Here is a 25,619-nt window from a genome sequence, read left to right as displayed (position 1 = left end):
CTGAAAAGCACTGATAATTTACCTGATTTTGCACAAACAGCTCTTAGGCTGTTCTGATAGATGAGGGTATGGCCATTAAGAGAGTGTGTGGGAACATGCTTTAAGCCTTGTCCTCTCTTCAGGAAATTATCTGAGGGCTTTACACCCCAGCTGCATGGGGGAGACCTATCAGTGCCTCAATGTTATTCTCTCCTGTCTGGTCTAGGTATCAGACTTCCCAAAGAGAAAAGCTTCCTCGCACTCCAAAACCTACCTGATTAATGGGACAGGTTCACATCATGAAAGAAGACAATCTGCAAATGTTCACAGGGCTGGAAACAATGGATATTTTCAATGGCCAGAGTGAGACCAGCGGGATCCATGCCCACCAGAACTTCACTGTGGATCACTTACAGAAAGTTTTTCTGGGTTATTTTCCTGTTGGAAAGCATGGGTGAAAGGATGGTAGAAAGCCACAATGCACACAGTAATATAATAAAAACTGTCTTATTTATTGATTTTAATTTTCTTGTGATACCTTTGCCTTCCTCCTCCAAACACTAGTATCATTCTTTTGAGGAACAATTAGGTTTCCAATTCTTTGGGTATCCTCTCCAAATCCATATAATTTTCTCTGAATGGTCTGATTTCATAACCAACTTACTTTGAGCAGAAAGTTGGACTAACTTACCTCACCTCTTAAAGTTCCTGCCAACCTGAATTTTCCTATGAACCCTCTCTGCAAAAATACACAAGATCAATAAGTATTATTGCCTCATTCTCTCCATGATCATTTCATACCTTTGCACCAAGCAGAGAGCCACCTATCTTTAGCAATTCTGACATTAAGCCTATCGAGACTTCCCCAGGCACAGGAACCTGCTGCAGTCTGGTATTTGTTCAAACCTGTCTTTTATCTCTATATTTTACCTTCTGCTCTCTCATGCAATCTTCAAGTTACTATCTTTGCTCCCTTTTGAGATCTGTTTCATTGCTGTCTCCACTGTCTCCTCCTGTGATCTTGCAGGGCCAGTGTGTTTATTTTTCTTCGTTACCTACCTTCAGATTTTGTTCTCCTCCTTCACCATGCACTAAAGCAAACAAAGTCTTCAGTTCTACTTTTTCTGCCACTACCCCAGCTTGTACAGCTCTGCTTTTTAATAAGTTATATTGAATGATGGATCAGACCCACAGCCCAGCAGCAAGGCCATCTCCACAAGTACAACATACCATCCACCTCCCTCACACACAACCCACAAATCTCAAACTGCAACAAAGTCAAATACCAGATGGACTCACATACATTCATTGATTCCTACCCAGCCTTCACCTCTCCAGATGAACAAGAGACCTCCTGACCTGGTGGAAGACTACTGTTTCTCAATAGGCACATATTAATGGGAGCCCTAGGCTCATTTAACGATAAACCTGTACCAACAGTAGCATTTCTTACACAAAATTATTTCTTGTTGTGCTTTTCAAATGATTAGCAATAAATTAACACTCAATAGCTTCTTGCCAGTAATGCATTTCAGGATTTTTTTAAAAGGGAAAAGAAAAAAGATAAGAAGGTGAGGCAAGCAAGAAACATGCTTCATGAACTATACAAAACTTACAAAACAAAATATAGATAAATATTTATATACTGAAAAATATATTAAAATAGTCCCTTAGTAAAGAAAGAGACACTATTTTCTGTCAGGCACAGAACTTTTCAAGAAGTGAAGATGAAAATCTATGTTTTCTGTTGAACCTGTTCTCTTCATATATCCTTCCTATTATCCCCTGGTGTCTCCCAGCTGGACCAAAAATTCAGTGAACGGTGCCAGTATGCACCGAATCTCATGATGGCAGATTTCAGTGCTCCCACCGGAGATATGATCAGAAGACCTCATGAGTGGGTAGCTTTATTTTTTTTATATGCAGACATTATTATTTACTTAAGTAGCTAGCTGTTATGTCTGATGACCCAAGTAGTTTTTTGGCTACACTGCAGCAGCAAAGATACAAAATTAAAGGCTGGAAGTTGGCAGCTACCTTCTGACTAATCTTTCCTCCTCAACTGCCAGTTCCACCCACTTTTTCATCATTTAGGGAAGCTTATCTGAAGATGCAGAGAAACTGAAAGAGGCCTTACTATTTTCACTAAATATTTGGATGCTTAATAAAATTCTTATCTAACTTGTTCAACATACTTCTATGTGACTGGACATTTCAAAATTAAAATTCATTGAATAGTCTATAGGATTATAGTCTCATTCACATGAAAGCACTGTAAAACCAATTGCCATCTAACGTTTGAGAGATTTTTATCAATGACTCAGCAGTGAGTATGTGTGCTCCCAAAAAGATAAACTGAAAATAAATCAGGTGAAATGTGGATGCCTCTGGCAGAATCAAAGGCAGAAATCCTTCTAGAAACCAGAGGGGTGCTGACAGTACATTAAGAGAATGCAAATGTGACTTACATCCATTTTTAATGTCCACCCTTTACCTTGAGATGCACATACTGCTCACAGGTAAGAATTTGGGGTACCTATAAAATTCATACAACCTCTAGATGCTCTCACCTGAGCTGTAGTCAAATGAAACACTCTACAAGTGTATTCAGATTTTAATGTGGAGGTATATCTCTCATAAATGGCTAGGTAGCCAAGAACGGTGTGGCTAAGAGTAAGTCTATCAGATTCTATACTGCAAGAAAAGCACCACAGATTTTTAGAAATGTTACGCTGAAATTTAGGAATAGAGCTTCAATACACTTTTTTTTTTCCAAACCTATGACCTTAACTAGCTGTTATGTATACACAGGAATAATCAACATAACTACTATTTTATAACAAAAATGTTAAACATATGGAGAATGAAAAGAAAATGATACTTGAAATAGTTTAGGAACCCTGAGCTTAAAAAATATAAGAAAGATGTAAAAATAAACTAGAGAAAAAACATTCCTCCTGAGAGGTGCAGCCACAAGAAATAGGTTAGAAAAGTACTCTATTGTTTTCTTATGAGTTTACATCTAATCTGTATGGCTCATAACAAAGGATGTATTTAGGTCTCCTTGAAAAAAAATCCTTTAAAACATTTATTTGGGTTTAATTGTCAAAAAAATAAGTACTTACTATCACATTTTTCCTTTAACAATTGAAAGAATATACTATCTCCACTAGATGTGAACACAAGGTTTAGATGCACAAAAAAGTTACTGATTTGAGTTACCAGCAATTGGCACACCTGCAGCAATCAACTATTTCAGTGATCTTTCAAACCCCATAAAATACAAGGTAAGTCCAGTTTGCTACATCCAAAATTAAAGAAATTCACATTAACTGGAATTAGATTGTGTTTGCTGCAAGTTACAAATATGCACACGTGGTTACCATACTGACACACAGTAATTTGCTATCCCATGGCAATTTGTTGTCATATTTGTGTCCACATAACATTATGTCACACTAATATTACATTAAAAGTTTTGCTTTTTGGGTCCTGCTGCCCACATGGTTTTGTATGTTTAGCAGTTGCCACTTAACCTTAGTAGCAAGTATAGTTCATTCGTTTCAACCAGAACATAAAAAAGGAATTAAAATATAAAAGCAGTGTGAACTGATATCTAGAATATGGAAATATGACAGTTACAAGAAGTCTGGTGAAGAAGACTGTGTAAAAGTTTATGATCATAGTTCTTAAACTCAGCGTGCATAAAAAGTTCAGAAGCTATCAGCACTGTTCAGGGTGTAGATTAAGATCAGCTCAGAGCCCACTAAGAATTCTGCTAATCTACATGTTCCTCTCAGCAGATAAGGAAAAAAAAAAAAAAAAAATCTTGGAACCCTTTATTCCCATATTTCGCTCTGAATTTGAGATCTTTCCACAGCCCCCCTCCCCAGAAAGCACAGGAGGCTGGGATATAGTCCAGCTGCTGTCAATCAGACTGAAGATCTGGCTCCAACTGTGGTAGATTCAAGCATGCGCCTCTGCCTTTCTTGTCTAAGCTAGAACATGTCTGTGTAGATCCAGCTCTCCTACTATTGACACAGTTCATATCAGTAAAGTAAACTCCTTACTTGCTGCTGAACAAAAATAAACAGTTTGATGGTATAACTGCATCTACACTAGGGTTCTGCCAGGACAGCAGTTAGATGCGATTTTATTTTTAGTATTCCTAGCCTACATAAGTATGTGAGCAAGACTTTTAAATATAGACCTAGCCTTCATATTTTTCTTCATTAGAGCTCTAGCAGAATGCCTAAAATGTAAACCACATCACAGAAATTAAGTGCAGAATATGGGCTACAGGAACAGCATATACTTACTAGTATTATCAGGTATAAATTTACTTTCCTATTATTATTGTAATATACATTACATAAAAGAGAAAAAGCAGAATTATCTAAATCACATACACTCAGTGCCTCATAAATGACTAAAATTATATCATGGCCAGTATAAATGAATGTCAAAGCTACTGTGCATTTTAAAAGATCGAATTTTGTAATTTACCCAATTGTCTATGTCAAACATAAAATGGAAATTGGGGAGAAGTATTTGCGGGATAAATGTTTTGCACAGGTAATAATGCCAGCAGAATTTTGTCATTATTATAAACTTTAGATTTTAATTTTGATAGATCACTGACTGTTAATAATTTCAAAATTTTGCCATTTGGGGGTTTATTTTTTAATATTGCCACAAGGTCATTTTCTCCCTATCCAATGGTGACTCTACATCCTAGTATTAAAACAATAACTACCCAGAAAAGGGCATTTCCCAGGGAGTAATGACTGGCTGGGAGGAGTTGATGGCCCGAGGCACTGCTGAGGGCCATTAACCCTGGCCGGTTATTAATCGCCAGGAAATGCCCTGCACCAAGGTTGTTATTGCTATTTTAAGCACAGACTGGGAAGGGTGAAATGGACATCTTAGTGTACAGATTTTTTTAACGCATGATGCCATTTCCTTTGTTGCAGTTTACAGAGGACATTTCTAGAAAGAATGAATGTTCTGCCTGATGCCCAGCCAGATTTCACAGATCATTTTGCAGCATTCTATTGTGCACACAGTAACTTACCAAACTGAGAAAACAGTTGGGGGCTTTAAGAGCTTTTCTTTTCTCTCTAAATAATAATCTACATAGAAAAAATAAAAGGAAATTTGAACCTTAGTAAAATGAAAAAACCCATTCAACTCTTCATGTCACTGTCAGCAGAATTGCATTCTAGCAACATCTTTTTAATCACACTGTCTTTATGTTTAGTGCATTTCCTTTGTCAATAACTCCTGCTTAATGACCATTCACATATCTCTTCAAAAAAGGAGTTTTTAGCAGCAACAGCCAAAGCACATCCTGAACCAGCCTCAGCTGATGCCAGCCATTAAGGAGTTTGTCTTTTCCAATAATCAAGCTGAATGGGTCATTTTCTAGGAGATGGTTGGTGAAGTATTTCAGAAACTGCTTTAATTTTCTCCTAGTTCTTACCCTAAGGCTAAAGTTTTAAAGATGCGTCCATAGTCCTCACAAAACTGTGAAAATTGTTCTTTTCTTGCAAGGATCAATAACTCACTCTTCAAATCAAAAGGATATTCTTAGTGTATGTACAAATAGTCCTCTGCCTTACTGAGCTACTTACTATTTGTCAAACCGTAGCTGTGAAAGTAAAACAAACAAAGTAAGTCATGGCTTTATAACATGCAAAGGAAGAAAGCACAGTTCTGCACTGAACTAGTTTGACAGGTTTCTCAACAAAGTGGTAGTTTCCAAGTGCAAAACATAAGATATCTCACATTTCTCCTCAAGGTCCTAATTTGTCATCACAAACATGCACATCTGAATCATAGATTGATTGTAAAATTCGCACTAGATTTACCACATAGTTCTATTTTCAATTACAAATTGCAGTTTCCAGCAAAAGATTTCTTAAAATAGAATTCCCTCAAATTGATGGCCAGAGTGTGTGTTTCCATCTCGTCACTAGATTAATAACCACATTCTTAAAAGCATAACAAAGAAACAAAATTAATATTGTGGCAGTTGAGACCAAGCAATATGACATGTACTGCATGATCATTTGAACGTGTATGAACAGACACGGTCTCTGGGTAAATTTTTAGAAGACTTTCTTGTATTTCTATGTATAGGATAATCTGTAGTAACCCTCTGGAAATGCAGCCTTTCGGATCTTAGTAAACTGAAGACAGCACTTGAATAACAAAACCCTTAGCACGACAGTTCAAACTAGTACAATATATATCTTCATCTCAGCTTGAGTTCATATAATGTAGTTACATGCTAATCAGGTTGTCAAAATGTAATACAGGCACAGTGGTCCAAAGGTTGAGACAGGACCGGGAAGCAGGAGAGGGTTTCTGATCCTGGGTACAAATCTAACAGCTCTTTTTTGCGCTTCAACAATGTAAACCCGTAGGAATCGATGATGTAGATCAGTACCTCTTCTCCAACACACACCACCAGCAGCTCTTCAGGGCAAAGTTAGAGTAGTATTTCCCTAGAAAACTATCCCAGCTTTTAAGAAATCTGTGGCACAGGAATTCCCTGAGCCAGAGGTGATGCACTCCATATAGCTTTCTCCAAATCATTTTTCCAGTTGGTTCTTTCTCAGCCTGTATGTACCCCTGGCACTAGCAATGCCCTGTGAGAACGAGCTCCACAGCCACAGCGGCACATGGTGCAGTGCCTCCTACTGCTCATTCGCACTCACCACCCTCTGGTTCCAATCCAGCTGCATCCTTTGTGAGACAGGAAAACGTGAACCACACAGTGTATGCAAAACGGCAAAAATAAAAAAGAATCAATACACTGGGTTAATGATGGTTTTTGCTTTGTTCTCTCTTTCATTCCCAGAAATTCTGTGTTTGATATACTTTATTGCAACGCTATTCAGCATTAAGCTGAGACTTTCATAATGCTGTCTATTGTAACCCTAGTACAGTTAGCTTACAATCAATCACTGCATATATAAATTTGGTACTGTTTTATCCCATGTGCATACTATATTTATCTTAATTTAACTTTATCTGGCAGTTCATTGGCCAGTCACTTGCAGTAATGCAAGATCCTTCACAACCCTTTATAGTCAGCTCTCATCTTTATCTCCCTACAATACTTACTATTACCAGCAAAGTTTACATTCTTGAAATTCTCTCCCTTTTCTAGGTTGTTAATAAACATTTTAAATAGCACAGAACACAGCACATATCCCTAGGGAATTTTACTGGAGCTCTCTATCCACAGTGATAATCAAGTATTTATTCCTTAGCATTGTTTCCTATGTTTAACAAGTTATTTATTCATGTGGGTTTCTTCCGTCTAATCTTACAATAACTTAATTTCTTTCACATCTTTCAGTGAGGGACCCTATCAAATGCTTTCGGAAACTCAAGATCATTTTGTCAGCTGAGTCCATCTTGATGTCCTCAAAAAACTTTTTCCTCAAAAAACTTTTTTTAAGGCATGGCATACTACAAAAGGGGTTTCTTTCCTTTTTTTTTTTTTTTCCCCCCTTCTTTTTACTAGTTTTATTTTTTAGAACAGCTTCTACCAATTTGCATACAAGGATAGAAGATTTTAGGTCTGTAGTTCCCCTGATCTCTCCCAGGAAAGAGGTGTTACCTTGACCCAATGCAAGTTCTCTGCTACTTTTCAAGCCTCAAGCAGATCTGCTATAGCAAATATTACTGTCAAAAAATGCTGATGATAGATGAGAATTTTCCTGTATTTTCTAATTTTTGTAACTAACACCTAAGCCTCCAGAAGTGAAAATTTACAGCATTGTGTTTTGTAGCTCAGTCCCATCTCTATTAATATTCAGGTCATGTGAGGCTCGAGCATTTTTTATGCCTTGTCGAAGAGCCTTTTCCAGAAAACTTCCTTCCTTAGAAGAAACAGTGATCTCAGAGACCCAATACATCAACATTTCTGTTACTAGCCTCTGTTTTTGTTCACTTAGTCTTGCAAATACAAACTGCTGTGCCTACAGAAATGAACAGGCAGTTATGGTGTAAATCAGAATTCTTGTTCTCTTATTGCTCCTTAGACTGCACAGAGGAAAATGTGTCCTGCTAGCTCATGAAGAGCTGAACCAGTGTCAGGAGCAATGCAGACACCCTCAAGGCGGGGGAGAGTGGAAGCTCCCCTGAAATACATTGGAGGTACATTGTTAATGTGTCTGGGTTTTTTTCATGGCAGCTCTGTTCTCTCTCTTTTATAGGAAGCATCTTTCTGTAGTGTTTTTCATCCTTTCTTTTCCTTGTGGTACAGGATGAAGGAAAAAAGAGAAGGTGGTCATGCTCCAAGGCTTCTTCCCTTCTACCCACCACAGCAGTCACTGGAAATTGAGGAGTCTTGGCCATTCTTGCACTTCACACTAGCTAGGGCCAAGTGGTTTAGTTCCTGGGCAAGGTAACTAGTATGAGTGCCTTATTCCAACCTCATCCTCCCTCTTCGGCTAGGATTTCCTCTGATGCGAAGGGACTAGGCCTACTGCCAGTTTTCTGTAGCGAAAGGGATCTTTTCCATATGGTGAATTTAACAACTGCTGTGTGGGTTTTTTCACCTCCTACTAAGCATCCATGATGGCTGGCTTTGGGAAGTTTAAGCTGCAGCAATAACAACTTCTGGAGTTTTTTAATGTGATTTGTGAATCTGAAATTCGGATAAAGGAACCCAGGTAGCTGTTCTGCACTGCTGGACACTTCCATGATATTAAGTGTGCAAACTTGTAGGCAGCTGAGCTTTTGGCTCGCTCCACGTGTGCTATGTCCTTTTCAGTTCATGTGGAATGTGGAAAAGCATCTGGGCTTCCAGCAACGGTCCTCTGATAGGCCTGAGAACACATGCCATGCACCCTCCCCATTCAGGTCCACAATATACTGGTTGCTGTTGGTACTAAGTGAGGTCCACATGGGCGTAGCCCTACCTGGTTGTTTATAAATGTTTTATTCCAAGTTTGTAGGTGTTGTGGCTTGTCCAGATGTCTATGACTTATCATGTGGATGCACACCTCAACAGGTATTTGGAGTACAAAGGATCATTTCTTTGTGGTGGAAAGGCAAAGCTATCTCTACTAGCCCTTGCAAGAGCAGGTGTTTATGGAGAGCAGCTAGCTGACAATTTGATCTTCACTTCTTTAGAGTGACTCCTGCAAAGGCAAAGATGAGGGTTCTGCCTTTCACCTCACCTAATTACCTGTATTACAAATGCTACTCTAAATTTCCATGTATTTCAAATTTCAAACCCAAATGGTAAAACAAACTATTACATTTTATAACCTGAATCAAGTCAGTGACTGGTATTTCAAAATGTAAAGACCACGTACTCTACACAACATCCCACAGACCTCTGAACACTCATCAAAAGTGAAAGGTATTATAGTGCCTGTAAGAATACACAAATTATTCTAATACATCTAGTGAGAAAGCCAACTTTGACATTCTCCTCACAGTAAAGCTGTGAAGTCTATGATTCCTCTGTATCTTAAAAAGTTTTCTATCTAATGTCCCTTAAGTCTCAAATGAGATCTACAGCAATTTTAGATGTTCTGATCAATTACTCTCAGTAACCAGATTACAAGGTCTGCTACTAATGCAGACCTATAGAGGAAAACATTTTATATAAATATACAAATGTTGTTCAGTATGTAGATGAAACCTGCTATTAAAACCAGAGCTAGTCCTTACACATAAGCTTGGTATGTATGACTCCACTTCAGGGATCACTTTGGCAAACTGATCAAACCTCTCCATGCAAACTATCCAAATAACAACGCTGCTGTTGTAAATCTACTCCTATCCGTCTCCTAACTTAGAAAATATTTTTAACATAGCATTTTTCTGCACCAAAAGCTATTTACAGAAGCAAGGCACTCCCTTATGCCTGTTTAACTGTATTTTTCTTGCTCTGTAACCCCTCACTTTCTCCTATCCTTACAGAGTAGATTTAAAACAAATTTGGTTATGTTACCTACATTTAAAAAAAAAAAAAACAATCAACCAACCAACGCCAAAAAAACCCCAAATCCAAATAAAATTGGCTGCACCATTTCATACCTCTATGATAGAAAAAAGTGCATAATATAAAAAACTAATTACATCATTCCATGAGATTTAAAAAAAAACAACAACAAAACAAAACCAAAAAACAAACAAACAAAACCAACAAACAAAAACCCCACTAAACCAAAACAACCCAAACCCCAATAATGCTACAAATAGATCAGTTATCAGCCTGGGATCCAGCGATCTATTCTCACGTGCTCTCTACCACAGCTATTCCTGACAGGTGTTCCTGGGACATTCTGAACAAAATGTTGAACAAAAATATATCTTCAACAGTTTCAGCCTTGAAAAGCTGCTCTCTGCTGAGTAACTGTCAGAGAGACTGTCAGCAACATTCAGCAAGCAGCAGAACAAACATTAAGACAACAAGAGTTTTCAGCTTAGTTTTGGGGTCCAAGAGTACTTAATGTTTCTATCAGAGGTGGTTTCTCAATTCAACGCATCACGACACTGATATCTGGATCACAGAAGCAATGTCACAGCCAGCAATCTGGTATCCTGTGTACATTCCTTAGAGTCATGCAGCAGCGTAAACTCATTTGTGTTCAGTTAGGAGGCCAAAAAGTTACTTTTAATACTTCAGTATACTAATATAGCAATATTGAAAAATACTCAGTTTGGCATCTTCTTCCAAGATCCTAGTTCTTTCTTGCAGTACAAATTTATCAGACATTTGCTTGTTTGTGATGGACTTCTGTCAGCCCTGTAGGGAATGACATTTCCCCTGCAATCTGGTTTTTTCATTAAGTGTCCTTTCAAAGCCCTTTATCTGTATTGCTGTGACCTCCTGCATGTGATCACACCCAAACTAATTTGCATATTGAGGTTTTTCATTAATTTGCTTACTTTTTTATAATCTACAGGGCACCAGTTACAGTTTTTGGAAGGTGGAGAAAGACTATCTGGCAACTGTGTCCATTACCATCTTACTGAACTTTCAGTTCATGCTTCCATGTAGAAATGTGTTTTACTATTTTCAAACCTTGCTTTTCTCAAGCTTGTTCTTCCCAGTGCAAATGCTAAAGAGCTTTCAGGGTAAAAAGCAACCTTAAAATATTTGGCCACCTACTAAGTAGTGTAAATATATACACATGTTTATGGGTCTGGAAGAACCTGTGTAAGTAGATGACTTACCAACTCAGAAAAGAAGGCTGAGCTATGGTAAGCAAAAGGTTGGATGAGCAACAGCAGCAGTTTGCATGCTTTTTGACAAAGCAAGTGCCACCACCAATGTATCTCATCCCCTTACAATTACCAAAAATGACTCGTGATTGCCAGCCTCACTGTGCACACAGCTCCTTGTTTTACTGGCACACAAAGACATACTGCCACTACCAGTATTCACAGTTCCCAGAAGATAGTGGCCATATTGTGGCTAATATAAAGTATGTGAATGTAAAATTTCAGCAGAAAGTCCTCTTTCAAGGTTTTATAATTTTCTTTTCATCTTTCTTAGCCACTTTATACTGATTAAAGTTTGTAGACTTTTGCTAAAGTAGAAGTCAACTATATTTTTTCTGCACAGTTTTAATTCCTGATCATATCATTAGGTGAGTTCTACTTGACCAAATGAATATTTTGTAAGTAAACTAATTTCTTAGGTATATCATAAACCACCACTTTTTCAGCCACGTTTTGGCTGGAAAGTACATCGATACACTGTATAATCAGGTATCTCCTTGGTAAATAAAATATGAAAATAGGACATATTGTGGCATTAGCGTTAGTTCTTTTTCCCTGCTATCTAAAGCACTTCAAATATTGCATGTCCAAATTATGGTCTAGTCTTTTTAACATGAACTGACAACGTCATGCATTTCCCATCTGTGGTGGGTTGACTGTGGCCAGCAGCTAAGCCCCCACTCAGCCACGCGCTCACTCCCCACCTCCAAATTTCCCCTCTGCTATTTCAAGCCAGTCTAACAGGCCTTAGAAAGGGAGAGTCTTCCTATTTCTCATTAAGATGTTGAGATAGTATTTGTATGACACAAGAACAGCTTTTATTAGCCCTGGCCCAAAACGTCCCTCTATAGCAGGGAGTAAACAGAGTGGACTACCAGACCATGATTATGGTTTCAGCAGTCATTCCTCTCAAGTAAGTATTAATTAATTTTCAATCTGAAAATTTTGATTATTGATATTTTTCTTTCACTTTTGATTTGACTTTTAAATTAACATAGCACTTTACAAACAACCTTTTTTGGGGAAGCAGGCATGCAGAATTTGACAATAAGGTGTCAGCTTTATACTAATTCAGAATGTATACTTTAATTTTACATTTAAGACTATGAAATTAATAAAATAATTGTTCCATCTTTTCTCATTCAAGTTCTCAGGCACTATTACTAAAAAACAACAACAAATAATGCATTTTCTCCCTATTAATAATTGCACAGGATGATAAATCCTATGGTATCAGCTGCTACATGTGGTCATAAGACAGGAAAATATAAATACTTAATAGACACTCATAAAAAACCCCTTAGTTAACCATGCAAAGGAGATGTTTGGATATCACAATGACAGGCCAATATAAATAAGTAAAACTACAATATCTGAGAAAGTAAAATGAAGATGACAAATACAAACAGACCAATTTTCTTTTCACTTCCACAGCTCTCTGACTAAAAGGTTGTTTTCTTGGTGTATAGGAAAGCAGTGGACACAGCGTTTTTAAAACTGCACCCTTTAAAATTTAAGAATAAACAATGATGAATAATACCATGTTTTAAATGGTCTCAGCCAAGTTGCTGGAGTAATACCTTGCTGAGATGACTGAAGTACCAGAAGGAAAACAATCACATTTTTAACTGCAAATCATTTTAACCAAGATGCACCTTATTTTTATTAAAAAAAAAAAAAAAATCATCTTGGGCCTGTACTGTGCATACCATCTCATTTTTGTGTGTGTGTGTTTTCTGAAAAAGCAGTAATAGTGATACTAAATTAGTTCAATTTAAAACAATACCAAAATGAAACAGCAAATCTTTTGATGATACGTTACAAGCAAACATACAAAATCCAGACACTTTCTCTCTCTGCTTTCTCCTCTGCTTGGACCCTTACAAACATTTAATTCACTGCTGGTGGCATTGAAGCAAGTTTCTGCTGGTGGCAGCTTTTGCCCTAGTCCACTTGAAGTGGATTCAGGGTCGAAGGGAGAAGTTAATAGACGAGAAGGCAGGGAAAGACTGCCAGTCAGAGATAATTGCAAGCTACAAGCAAGAAGAGGGAGTCAGAAGAGCCAAAGAATAAGGCCACCCACTACAGGGGTGAAGACAGCAGAAGGGAGATGCTAGTTCCTGATCTACAGAGGCAATATGTCACAGTTACCTGACATTATCCACTGAGCTGTGACCGGTGGTCCTCCTTTGCACAACCCTTTGCAAAATTTAGTTTAAATCCTAGGCTTTGTTGGGGGAATTTATCTGATCCTTTTGCGTTATGGTTTGTTTTTAACTAATGGCACGAGATAGGATGCTGTTGTGGGATTATCTCCTAGTGAGGTAGCTATTTTGCTCATATCCTTTTCATCTTTAAGATAAATCTTACTTTAAATTGCTTGTATTACACATCAGAAGCAATTATGTATGAATTTTGATTTGTTTTTAATACTTACCATAGCAAGGTAAGTCTTTTTTACTGTAAACTCTGGCCTTCATTTGAGTAGAAAATGTCACTCTTTGCTTGTTAACTAAGTTCATCCAAACAGTTCTCAAACTGTTTTTTGTTTTAATAAAACACATCAAGACTGAAAAGCTTTTCTAGAGGAGTGAACAGGAATTGGGGGAAAAAAAAAATTCTGCAAGCTCTAATTATACAGAATATTTCAGAATAAGCACGAAGAGATTTCTACTCAGTGAACAAAAATCTGTCTTCAGTTAGCAACAAATTTACCATTATAATTATGACACTTCTTAGATGAGTTCACAGGCATGTTTTAAAAATCCCTGTGAGCAAAGCCAAGGTGTACTGCTGGGTGCTGCTTTCCCCGTGCCCACACAGGCGTTACCAACCTCAAAGATGCCACAGCAGCAGCCACAGCCAACGTGCAGGAGCTGAATTCACATTCTCAAAGTAATAACTCATATAGCGAGGGATGATCAGAAGATGTTCACCCCAGGAACTATGGAAGAGTGAGACTTGTTCATCCCACACAAAAGGCTAGGTCTCAGAAAATTCTAATTTTCCTTTTGAAAATGTTGCTAGTGCTTTTCCTCACAGAAGAGAATGGTTTGGTCTCAAGCACATGGTGCTGCAATAGATTTTTGGTGAAGATGGCGACGGGAGACCATTCCCACAGCAGAAATGGCCAACAGTCAACAGTCTACCTGCATGTGATGTTCAGGACTTTGACAAAGGATGTTAAAATCAAAATCAGAGAATTACGATATCTTTCAGTTCACGCTTCCACTATTATGAAGCCCAGTCACAGTAAAAGTGAAATGAACCTCAGCAAAGAAATACACAGTCCATCCATAGTGAAGTAGGATATTAAACATGCAGCACTTAACTCTTACTACCAGTACAAAGTGTTTAAACATTTTATACTTGCTGATGTGTACATTTAAACTCCATGAATAAGAAAAAAGAAAACTTGACCATCTTCATGTCATAATATATTCAGAACATTCATTTATTCTGCTCATAACTGAACCACGGAGGTAATAACTTCAAGACAGAAGATATGTAGGCTCTGGGATTTCTAGCTCTATCCATTCGAGATAATGATTGAGGAGAATTTTACTTTTCACCTCGTTGTTCTTATTCACCAGAACAGTAGCTGAAAACCATTTATGCCAGCTAGCTGGCGTCATTGCTCCCAACTTTGATTATTACCTTCTAGACAGATATTCCCCATAGCCAAGAAGGCTCTAACTTAAGTCTATCCTTGTAGTGAAGTTAACTTCGAGTATTGGGTTTTTTTCTCCTAAGGCAGACAACTGCTTATAAAAATTAGAAGTATCTTTCACATTTAGATTAAGAATGAAAAGAACAGATTCTTTTCATAATAAAATTCAATTCACAACAAAAATTACTATTATAAATTACATCTTCAAATATGACTTTAAATACAAAATTATTCACAGCAGAACTGACAAGCATCCACATTGGGATCAACTCCTTCGCTTGATATTATCTATCTGAATGTAAACAAAAGCCTAACTAAAAAATCATGACCATTCTCTGTTTCTGTAACTGTAATTTCACAGAATTTTCTGCCATAAAGATTGTTTGGATGGCCTTTTCTAGTTTTTAATAACATACTTGTATGTCAATAAAGCAATTGGCATTCTATTTAATAAATATTAAATAGGTAAGTTTTCAAAGATCTGCAAACTGGAGATTCTAAATAAGTATGTTGCATCTTTATGACTGAGTGGTACTTACATGGTTTGGAAAGTCAGCCTTCAGTTCAGCAATACTTTTACACCAATATGCTGCTGTTTTCTCACTGATCAGTTCAATGTTTAGAAAAGAGCCTTGGCCTGGGCCATACATAGGACCTGAAGTAATCCCACGCACAATCCTCGGAGAAACATTAGTCACAATATCCTGCAAAACAGTGAAACCTTTCAGATTGATTTTGCAAAGTGAGGTATATATCAATGATGTCTATGACACAATATAAACTTAAATGTATCAGGTGTTTTAAAAATATTCTGTTATTACGAGTAAAAACTACAATTATAGGCCAGTTGCCTAAATTAGCAGATTATCTAATTAGATTTTCTACATCAGAGAAGAAAAATATTTGCTCTATGTGTGAAATGTTATGATAACTATCAATAAAATGCTAATATGGCGCATCTATAAACTGCCATACAAAGTATCATCCAAATAAGGCTTTTGTGTTGGGTAGAGGGCATACAAGACTTTGAGTAAAAACCCGTATAAACCTCAGTCATATAACAGCGTACATGTGAACTGTCCTCCCCAAAGATGATCAAAGCCATGTCCTACACTAACAGGTGAAGTGCAGAGAGGTGCTGCCCACCAGCCTCTCTGCTGAAAAGTCAGGGTCACAGGTCCAGTCAACAGCAAAAGTATACCAGTGTACCAAACTTCATAAATAATTTATATGATTAAGAGAGATCTAAATAAAAAAAAAAAATCAAAAACTAATGAAAATTAAGATCAATATTGTAAAACATGAAATTTCAGAAGGTCAACATGAGGTTAGCAAACAATTTTGAAACATAGAGTAAACACACAAACTGGTGATTTGTTTAGTAGTCTTAATTAAGCTGCAATGTCACTGTATCTATATTAACAAAGAACTGTAAATTCTGACATTATTTAAAACTAAAGAGAAACATAGATGGTAAAATGTTCCTTTTGCCAATTTCCAATTAAAAATAATTTTGAGTAAAGGTCATTTATTTACAAATGTATCAGAATTATTTGTTTAAATACCCATCCTCACCATCTTGTCATTTTTAGTGAGATAACATGAACCTCCATTAGTATATAGCAATTAAGGTCAATTTACATATTTTAATTAAGAACCATCCCATATAAAACAATTAGGGTAATAGGCATACTAACTGGATTTCATAACATTTGGACATTTTTCCAACTAGATAGACAGGAAACCTTAATTAGCATTAATTAGCACTGATCTGCATATGTTTGATAAGGCATACCCTTGCCACAAAAGATTATTTATTCTTGAATCTGCCAAATGCTGCAGTTACAGAGGAAAAAGGGACTTTTTTTTCACATTGTATGTAAATTTGAGGTAATCTTAATTTGTTTATAAAGTTTAAATAATTATTATACAGTAAATATGCACTAATATTTTATACTGATAGATAAGTATACGCCCATTTACATATGTAGATATCACATGAAGTAATCTCTGCAGTTCATCTATTTCAGGCCTAATAAATCTGGAATATGGACATCACAATAATCCCTAATTTTCCTATTATAACATTTTCCCTACATCATAGAAGCTTCACCTCCCTCTCAACTGTTAAGTTATATTTTCAGAAAAAAATAATTCAGACCATTTTCTGAATCAAAACCAAACAGCAAAGTACACTCCCGTCACTCCCAAAACAAATAACAAAAACTGCAGTTTATGCAGAAGAACCATTTCCATCAGTTTGCTCCACATTATCCTCTTGAGCATTTCGCTCAGATTGCCTCAGAGGAGCTTGTGCTTTGACTTCATCCCAGAAAGCTATTAATACAGATAGGCCAGTGCTATCCCATCATCCAGCCTGAGAAAACATGCAGTATCAGTGACTAAAGTGCTGGCAATCTGGCCTTACTCCTGCAAGCACAGGGTGCACATGGTCATTTGCCAACAGATATGAGCCACCTTGACCATGCTGCGAGCAACCATGAGCTTTCTTCTCCCACGCTCCAAAGTAGTCAGGCTACGGTAGTATAAGCACTAAGCCTGAGCTAACAGCCTGTCTGTTGGTGGGAATTATTATTCTTAGGTTCAGTGCAAATTATGATAAGACACACATTTTATGATTTCCATTTTGTGGCTGGCTTGGGTACGTGTGTATGCCAGACAATGCTTGGAATCACCTACGGTACTGTTTGTTATCTTAACTACGTGTGTGTTTTGTTCTTCTTCCAGTCTCTCTCATTTTACCACAGATAAGAATTCAAAGACTGAGATATTACAGCCTAGATTATACCTCTTGTGGGACACTTGGAAAGCCTCAGTCTGCTTCCATGCAAAAACACTCTGAAGTTTTTCTATCTGCCTTGGGTCTGCAGGCAATCTCTTCTCTCTTCTAAGAACACAGACCCCTGTTTAGACCCCGCAACTGCGCCGAATCCCCATAGCTTTGACTCACACTTTCCCAGAGCTCAGTCACAGCTGACATCTGAGTGACAATTTATCTCTCCAGGATCCCACAAAGTTGAATCAGGTAATGCACAGACTTTGCACACTGTCTCGAAAGCAGACTCTTCACTTTAATGACTAAAAGAGATACACAGAGCCACATGAAACAATAAACACACATACATCTCTCTGGCTAAGTTTCCTCACTCTTGAATTTTCCTTGAGATTTTGTGAGATCCTCTTTGGTGCTCAGGGACCTTCCCCTCCCATCTCCTGCCAGCAGACAGCTGCTCCTTCGAATGGCAGCTTCCACTGCCTCCCTCCTGCCTCTGTGTCACAGGACCCCTCTGCTGTGTCCGTGCATCACTTTATCTTTCCTGATCAAGCTGCTTCTGCTTCCAAAAATCCTTCCTGGCTTTGAAATCCAAACATTACCACCTGGCTGCTTTGTCTTGGTTCCTCCCGAGAGGGATATGCTGTTCTTATTTAAGACCCTGTTCCTTGTTTGCCTCTCCTAGCTCAGAGTAAGCTAGATGGAGAAAGTCTGTAATGACTGACACGCTGGCACGTCTCCTGTCTCTTGTTAGCACATGACAGCCCCAGACACAAGGAGACTCACAGTTCATGGAAACAAAATGGAATTTATAACCTATGTGATGATTCAAGGAATCTGTCTATGTACATACATAAACTCTGCAATCAGACCATTGATTTCTAAACTACTTAAGTACAATAGGCTGGGAGGTTCGAGACATTTTAAAGATAGCACCCAAACACTCAGAAGTTTTTAGTCAGTTAAATTTAAATAAAGGTGCAAATCAATACATCAGCCCATGACTTACTAGTCACTCTAAAACATGTTTTGCTTCATGCTGTCCACATTCGCAGTTAATAGTTGCCACATATTTTTGTACTGTAAAAATACAGTCATGCTGTTTAAAATGAGAGATGCTTTTATGTTTGGGCGGTGGGGACATGTCAAGTTTTAAGGGATCCAAAGGGGTGTCCAGCACAGTGTTAGATCATGCAATAAGTATATTAATTGTGTATTTCTCCTAAACTAATCTGCAGAGAAATAATTCACATTGTGAATATTAACACTGTCATCTGTAGGCGTGGAAGTTAATGACCGTAGAAACGGATCAAGCCATTCACCCCTCGCTCAGAGTAATTGTTAAAGGGAAATCAAGAAGACAGCTCTTCATTAACTGAATTCACGTTTTATTTCATAATCATGTCTCCTAGAAACTAAAAAAAAAAAAAAAAAAAATTTGGAGAAAAATGTATAAAGAGGTCAGTTGCAGGAATATATAAAAACAGACTCCCAAGAGGTATACCACAACCTCATGCCTATTCAATTAATGTAGTTACATTAGGCAAATATAATAAAAAGAACCAAAAGAATCAATCTGTATGATTTTTCATATCAAAGTTTTGATGTATTTCTATTGATTTGCAGACCTTGAAACAATTCTTTTTCTGCCCATTTTCCCCAAAACATTACAGCTAACAGTATTTTCATGAACACATTTGAAATAATAAGGTTGCTTAAGGGAACACATCGGCATTTATATTTTGGATATGGAAAGAAAATTAATTAATTGTACCTTTAATTAATATATTAACCAGTTGTACAAGTATTTACTCTGGAAGTACAGGTCTGCTGTGTAAATATCTGCAGCACAATTAAGGTTTTGAGTAAGATTTCTGGATTTAAAAAATACATTTAATCACATTACAACAAGTGTTAACAAGTTTTCTTCACTCCAAAAGGCTTCTATGAGACACACAGAACTTGCCTTGCAGTGCTGGCCCCCAAAGTCAATGGAAGTGACTGCATACTTGAAATTAAGCTTTTCTCATCTTTAACTTATGAAAGCAGATAGGAATTAGCAACCATTGTCAGTTTCTTTTAATTAATATGAGAAAAAGATTTAACACAATGAGCAGATAACTACTTCCAACAAAGTGAATTTATTCGACCTTCCTGTCTTCTAGGGAGGGAGGGCATTATACTTGCCAAGTGAAGTATGCGTCTATACATTCCCAGGGTTACTACTTACTAAATGTCAATACGAACACCAAGGCAGCCACACTGGCCTCTTTGTGAAGAAGAGATCTAAATAAATACCTTATTAAGGTAATTTTAATCAAGTATCTCAAAACAGCATATTTAGTTACTAAACAGTCAACTGAAATGTATAAAAACCCCAAATGTAAGTTTCTACTTTACTATGTTCAATATACCACCTTCTTCACTTGAACAATAAAGTACGGTAGCTGAAAAATACAGATATTTAAGCAAATTATATGTACTCTTTTTCCCCAGATTTTCAAAGATGTATTGAATAGGATGTAAAGATATAAAAATCCATTATGTGTGAAATGTTTTTAGAGCTTATTTTCTAAATGCTTTAATCAGCGCCCCCAACATCAGGATTCAGTTTTCTCTACAGTTTCCACTAATTACAGTAGAACTTGAGGTACAATTTCACCTATGAAAAAATATGGAGGAGAAGGAGACATCGCCCTTTTCTGCCTAATATCGCAGTAGTTAAAGCATTCTGGAAATCTGGCTCACTACTGTTTGCACACCCTCAGAGATACGAACGACATTGCAGACTTATGTCCTCGTAATTCCCTGCCAACTCTCACTCAAGGTCTTGTGATGATTTGCCTCTTCTGTGACTCAGCTGTCTAGCCAGACTGTGTCTAGTATCACCCCTTCTGGAGTTTTAACCATCCACAAAAGGCAAGTGAAACCTGAAGCAACAATACCACTTCACACAGCACTGTTCCTATACATCCTTTCCAAATTGTTCCTCACCTTCTCTCCTCCGTCAGAGCTGAGACGTGACACCTGCATCGGTTTTCCTTTTCTGAGACCCAAAGCACTGTCTTGCTCTCCTGAATTTCCCCAAGTTCAGATTTTTTTCCAGCTGAACTTGTCAGGCTCCTTTTAACAGGAAGCTAAATCCACAGCAAGGACCTCTACAAATACAAAACCGTTCCATCAGGTACAGTCATGCAGAGTAACGATTAATTTCCATGAAGACCTTATCTGCTTGAGCAGGATTTTAACAACATACAACAAGACTTACTGGCTCATGGAGCAAGGCATGTAAATTTGCTTATGATTTCAGCCAAAGAGGTTTGATGTAACCACTGGCACCTTCCAGTGCACAAACCACTGTTATGTTACACACAATGCTGCCTGCTGGATTCGTAACACTTGCATTTAGCATTTTATTTTAGCTAGGGAATGGGCCAGACTTCATTCTTCCTATATGACTACAAAACCTCAGTAAAATCACTTCTGCACTCTCTCCTTCTCTTTCCCTCAATGAATACAGGAGCATTTTTTAAAAGCTGAAACCACCTTGACAGAAAAACTTATCTCAGAACATCCCACCATGCAGAAACTGCTCTAATCTCTCTACCACCAGATATGAAAAATTTAGTACCATAAAGACACCTCCTTTTTTTCATTGCTTTTGTGAATGAAGTCTAGACCTCGGCGTCTCTTTCCTCTTAATTGCTTTCTTCTCTTGAAGACAGATAGCATATAATGATAAAGTGTTGTAAAATAATTATTTTTCAAATTCTCTTACCAAAATAATAACTGAATTTAAAAATCTAGTATTTCCTCAGCCTTCCAGGATTGTTCACATTGGCAATATAAAGCATAAGTGTTCTGATCTCCCCACTAGTACAGAACATATCTTGAAAAAGATCCTTGCTGTTACTTATAAATTACACTTCTTCAGGTTTTACATACAAGATCTAGTAAGCTATATAAGGGAATGGATACTTTAAAAAATACTCTTATCTGTCTTTTGATGGCTGTTGAAAATACCCAAATCCGTACGTATTTTATATCCTGAAAGTCTGGAGTACAAACAGTGCTTGTAAATTTTTATTAATACTCTATTTCTAGACTGAATAAGCTGAGTTATGCAAACTATTTTTTAAAAAACAGACTGTTACATCATAAATGTTTTTACGACATTAAACTATCCCATTTGTGTTTATTAAACCAATTTTAACACTGAAGCTCCAACAAGCAAGCTAGCTTTCCAAATCAGTAAGTTAGCACTGAAGACTGCAGACCCATAAGGGAAAAAGCAATGCGTCAGGATTTTGGAAAAAAACTGCTGAAGCATTCATATTGTGTGAAAGACAAGTGACAAGTTAGAGGCTTAGTTACCATGTATTTGATGCTTTTCTATACCATCTCATTAGTGCTTTAAGATTTAACCATGAGAACGCATGAGAAACTTCAAAATTTACCGACATCAAACTTAATTTCTACTTAAGCTTTTAACATTGCTGCTTGCTCAGCAAACCACCTTTCTTACTAATGCAATTTTCAAACAGCAGGCCATCACTACCGATAATTTATGATTAAGATAGCAAAATCTCAAGTTCTTTAGATAATCTTACTAGATTAGAGTATATAAAAAGAATTGTTTACTCTCTTTACCTTAGAATAATCTTGGGACAGTGCCATTCCCATTGAAAGTCAAGTAAAAATGGTCTGCTGTCCTTTCTTAAAACAACAGCAATACCCCAATCTTTGTTAATTCATACATGCTGATTTGACTAGAAATCCTAATCTTATAAACTAAAGCTCCCTAAAATAATAAATCAGAAGATTAAAATACAAGAGCAATACAAATTATGAGTAAAAGTACAAAAAACTGGGAGAGTAACTGTAATGTTTATACCAAATGTAGAAATATGTATTTTCTACTTGAGTTATATATTTACAAGAAAATGAAGTTTTGATCTTTGTTTACAATTACATTTGTTTGAGGTTTTTTTAAAAAAACTTTTCATAATACAGAGCCATAATACTTTAAAATTAAAACATTTAATATTCTTTCTTAGTTTTTACATATTTGCTTTGTTTTCTAGACATTAGAATGTAAAGACATTTCCACTGTAATTGCAAAAGATAATTTTTAAATGTATTTTCCTACAGTACTTAGCCTTGACAAACACTTACTAGATATCACATTCAACAGAATACAAAAAGCAATCTTTATCACAAGGTTAAAATTAGTCTTTGAACAAAAGATGCTTTCAGAGCAAATCCAAATTCTCATCAGCTTTATATCAGTTTCTCTGGGAGAGACAGGGAAGCGAGGGAGGGAGAGAAGAGAAAGGAAAAAAAATTGAAGGACATTTGAAAAATTTCTTGCTAATGTTCAGCGTAAGCATACATTTTATCAGTTTTCTGATAAAGGTGTAAGCAGCAGGACATGATTAAATTTCTGCTGTCAAAGTGCATTGTGGTCAAAAACTATACCCATCAAAGAAGAGAGAAGTAGACCAACAGTTCTTGAGAGAAAGTTCTATCTGTATCCAGACATTTACTTTTAGTTCATTTTTCTGTTTTTGTCATGTATGATTCTTAGATCTCAATGTTTAGATATAGCAAACTACTTAATTGATGAATCGTTGCTTTAGCTGACTGATGAGAAAAATGTTCAGTAATTGTCTCAAAACATTAATTTATTTTAAGCGAGAGGCCACAAGAACAGAAAATCACATTTAAACATCCCAGACTTCAGTGAAAAAAGGACTCTTAAGTTGATCAGCAGATTTCTCAGGCTTTGGTTGTGGGGATTTTTTGTTGTGGTGTTTGGTTGGTTGGTCATTTTTTTTAGAAACAAATATAGTCTACTTCAAAAGCAAACTTCCTCAATGTTTTGAAACAAATAGCATAGAAGCTGTAGCAGAAGAAAAAAAAAAAAAAAAAAGGAGGAGAAGATATTCTTCAGCTAACAAAGAAAATTAGAAATAAGAATATAGCATGGCAGAAAACACAAAGTAAGAACATCTAGCAGTAAGTTCTTTAAGATTTTTTTTTTCCACAACTTTTTGACAAATTATAAAATTTCCAATCAAAAAAAAAAAAAAAGAAATCTAATTTGTTCATTGGCAGGAATGTTGGCTTTTGTCTGAAGGTTTTCAGTTTTCCATTTAATTAAGCAGAGCTTTCACATTGCAACATTTTTTTTCTGGACTGTGTTCTGCACCTCCCAGGAGACAACCCCACTAAAAACAGTCACGGATGAACAAATCAGCATGGATGGTCAATCCTGCCGCTTTAATTGAAGCACGGAATTCAAAATACCAACACAAAAAAAAAAAAAAAAGCACCATCTTTAGATCACTTTTAAGTAACCTCAGCTCCAGAAATATACATGAAGCAATTCATTGTACTTTATGGACTGCACTGGACTCTACTAAGGAACCAGATCTTTCAGAAATCACTGCTTCAGATTATATGAAGTGAGATGCTTCAGACTCTCTACAATGAAATAAAATGCTATATCATAACAGCACAGATAATCCCTGAGGTACTAGGATAGAATGTCTTGAAACTGTGTAAAAACTCAATTTTACTCTCCCATAAGTTATATCTTTGTGCCAGCAAAGCATTATTTGTGTAGCTTGGATGAAGTACCTGATGAGCTTTATCGAAAAACCTAAACTCTGTATCTGTAACTCACTTATGTTCTGTAAAATATTGACAAGGCATTTCTGGATAATAACCCAGAGCAGATGCTCACAAGTGATCAACATGATGAGACTGGATTCTATTACTCTGATGCAAGCAAAACGTTGCAATACTAATGATTTGAGGGGAACAGAATGGAATAAAATAGGAGTACATGGATATATAAAATCTCTACACGGACTGCAGCTTTTGATCTGTATCCGAAAGTAAAATTTCTGTGGCATGTCTTCTAAGAACCTGTGTGCATGCACAAAGGTGGAGAATTAATGCATAATTAAAATATACTAGTCCAGTTTATAATGCTTACCCTTTGGACTCCAGTAGATTTAGATCATAACAACTTAGCTTGCTTTAAGACATTAATTCTTTTACAAACATCTAAAAATATTAGTCTATTTTCAGCTGTCAGGGAATATAATAATCAAATCTGTGATCAAAACTTGTGAGATGTACTTAACTGACCAAATAAAGGAGCAGCAATTCTTAAGTTTTCATTCTAGACAAGTACTATTGAATGGTCCCATAAAACGTAAAGGAAAAGGCACTTTGAAAAGTATGAGAAAACCAGGCAGGAACCAAGATGGATAAGACCCGATGAAAAAAAATGTAAGATCCAGGAAAGAGAAGGAAGAATTACATTACGCATTTGCAGCAGCAAGTCTGGGAGAGTTACTAAAGGAGTTTTGCTTACAAGGAGAATACAAATGGATTCTCTTGCACTTTAAGAGGAGGCCAAATTAACACAGCTTTTCAAACATCATTGTTACAGACTACTCAATGTTTTTTTCTCTAATACTGTTTTCTAATTGCTAAAGAAAATACTGTAAGAAGGCAGTAAGGCAACATCAGTAGTGGCAGGTTTCTAAAGGGATGAACTAAAGGCCAAGACACATAATGCTACAGAATGAGCTCCTCTAGATAAAAAAAATGGGAGAGAATTGCAGGCAGTCTCATAATTCTAACAAAATCCCTGACAGAAACAGCAAACAATGAGAAAAAGGGTTCTTTAAAGCCCACATCTAGGATTTTGCACTCAATGTATAGACACAGGAATTAAACCAACAAACAGAAATCTAACACAGGAATTTTAATATCTGCTAATTAAGCATGTAACTTCACACTTGAAAAATGCAAGGAGGTAACCATTCATTTAAGAGACAATACTACATGGATTAACAAAGCTCCTGTCAACAACTCCGGACACCTGTACCAAGCTCACTT

The 25,619-nt window shown here is 36.7% G+C and overlaps 1 protein-coding gene across 5 annotated transcripts in view; it reads right to left on the bottom strand.

Annotated features, from left to right (window-relative positions):
• DPYD (dihydropyrimidine dehydrogenase) overlaps positions 1–25,619 on the bottom strand; it is a 360,191-nt gene that overhangs the window by 123,742 nt on the left and 210,830 nt on the right. For all 5 annotated transcript variants that reach the window (XM_042805542.1, XM_042805516.1, XM_042805526.1 and 2 more), the window contains one exon: positions 15,448–15,612. In XM_042805542.1, the coding sequence (XP_042661476.1) occupies positions 15,448–15,612 (165 nt within the window). The remainder of the gene's footprint in view (positions 1–15,447; positions 15,613–25,619) is intronic.

The sequence above is a fragment of the Tyto alba genome, unplaced genomic scaffold, assembly GCF_018691265.1.
Source record: "Tyto alba isolate M040663 unplaced genomic scaffold, T.alba_DEE_v4.0 Super-Scaffold_1000006, whole genome shotgun sequence".
NCBI lineage: Eukaryota > Metazoa > Chordata > Aves > Strigiformes > Tytonidae > Tyto > Tyto alba.
The sequence above is the reverse complement of the archived record's forward strand: the minus strand, read 5'-3'. Positions and strand labels throughout refer to the sequence as shown.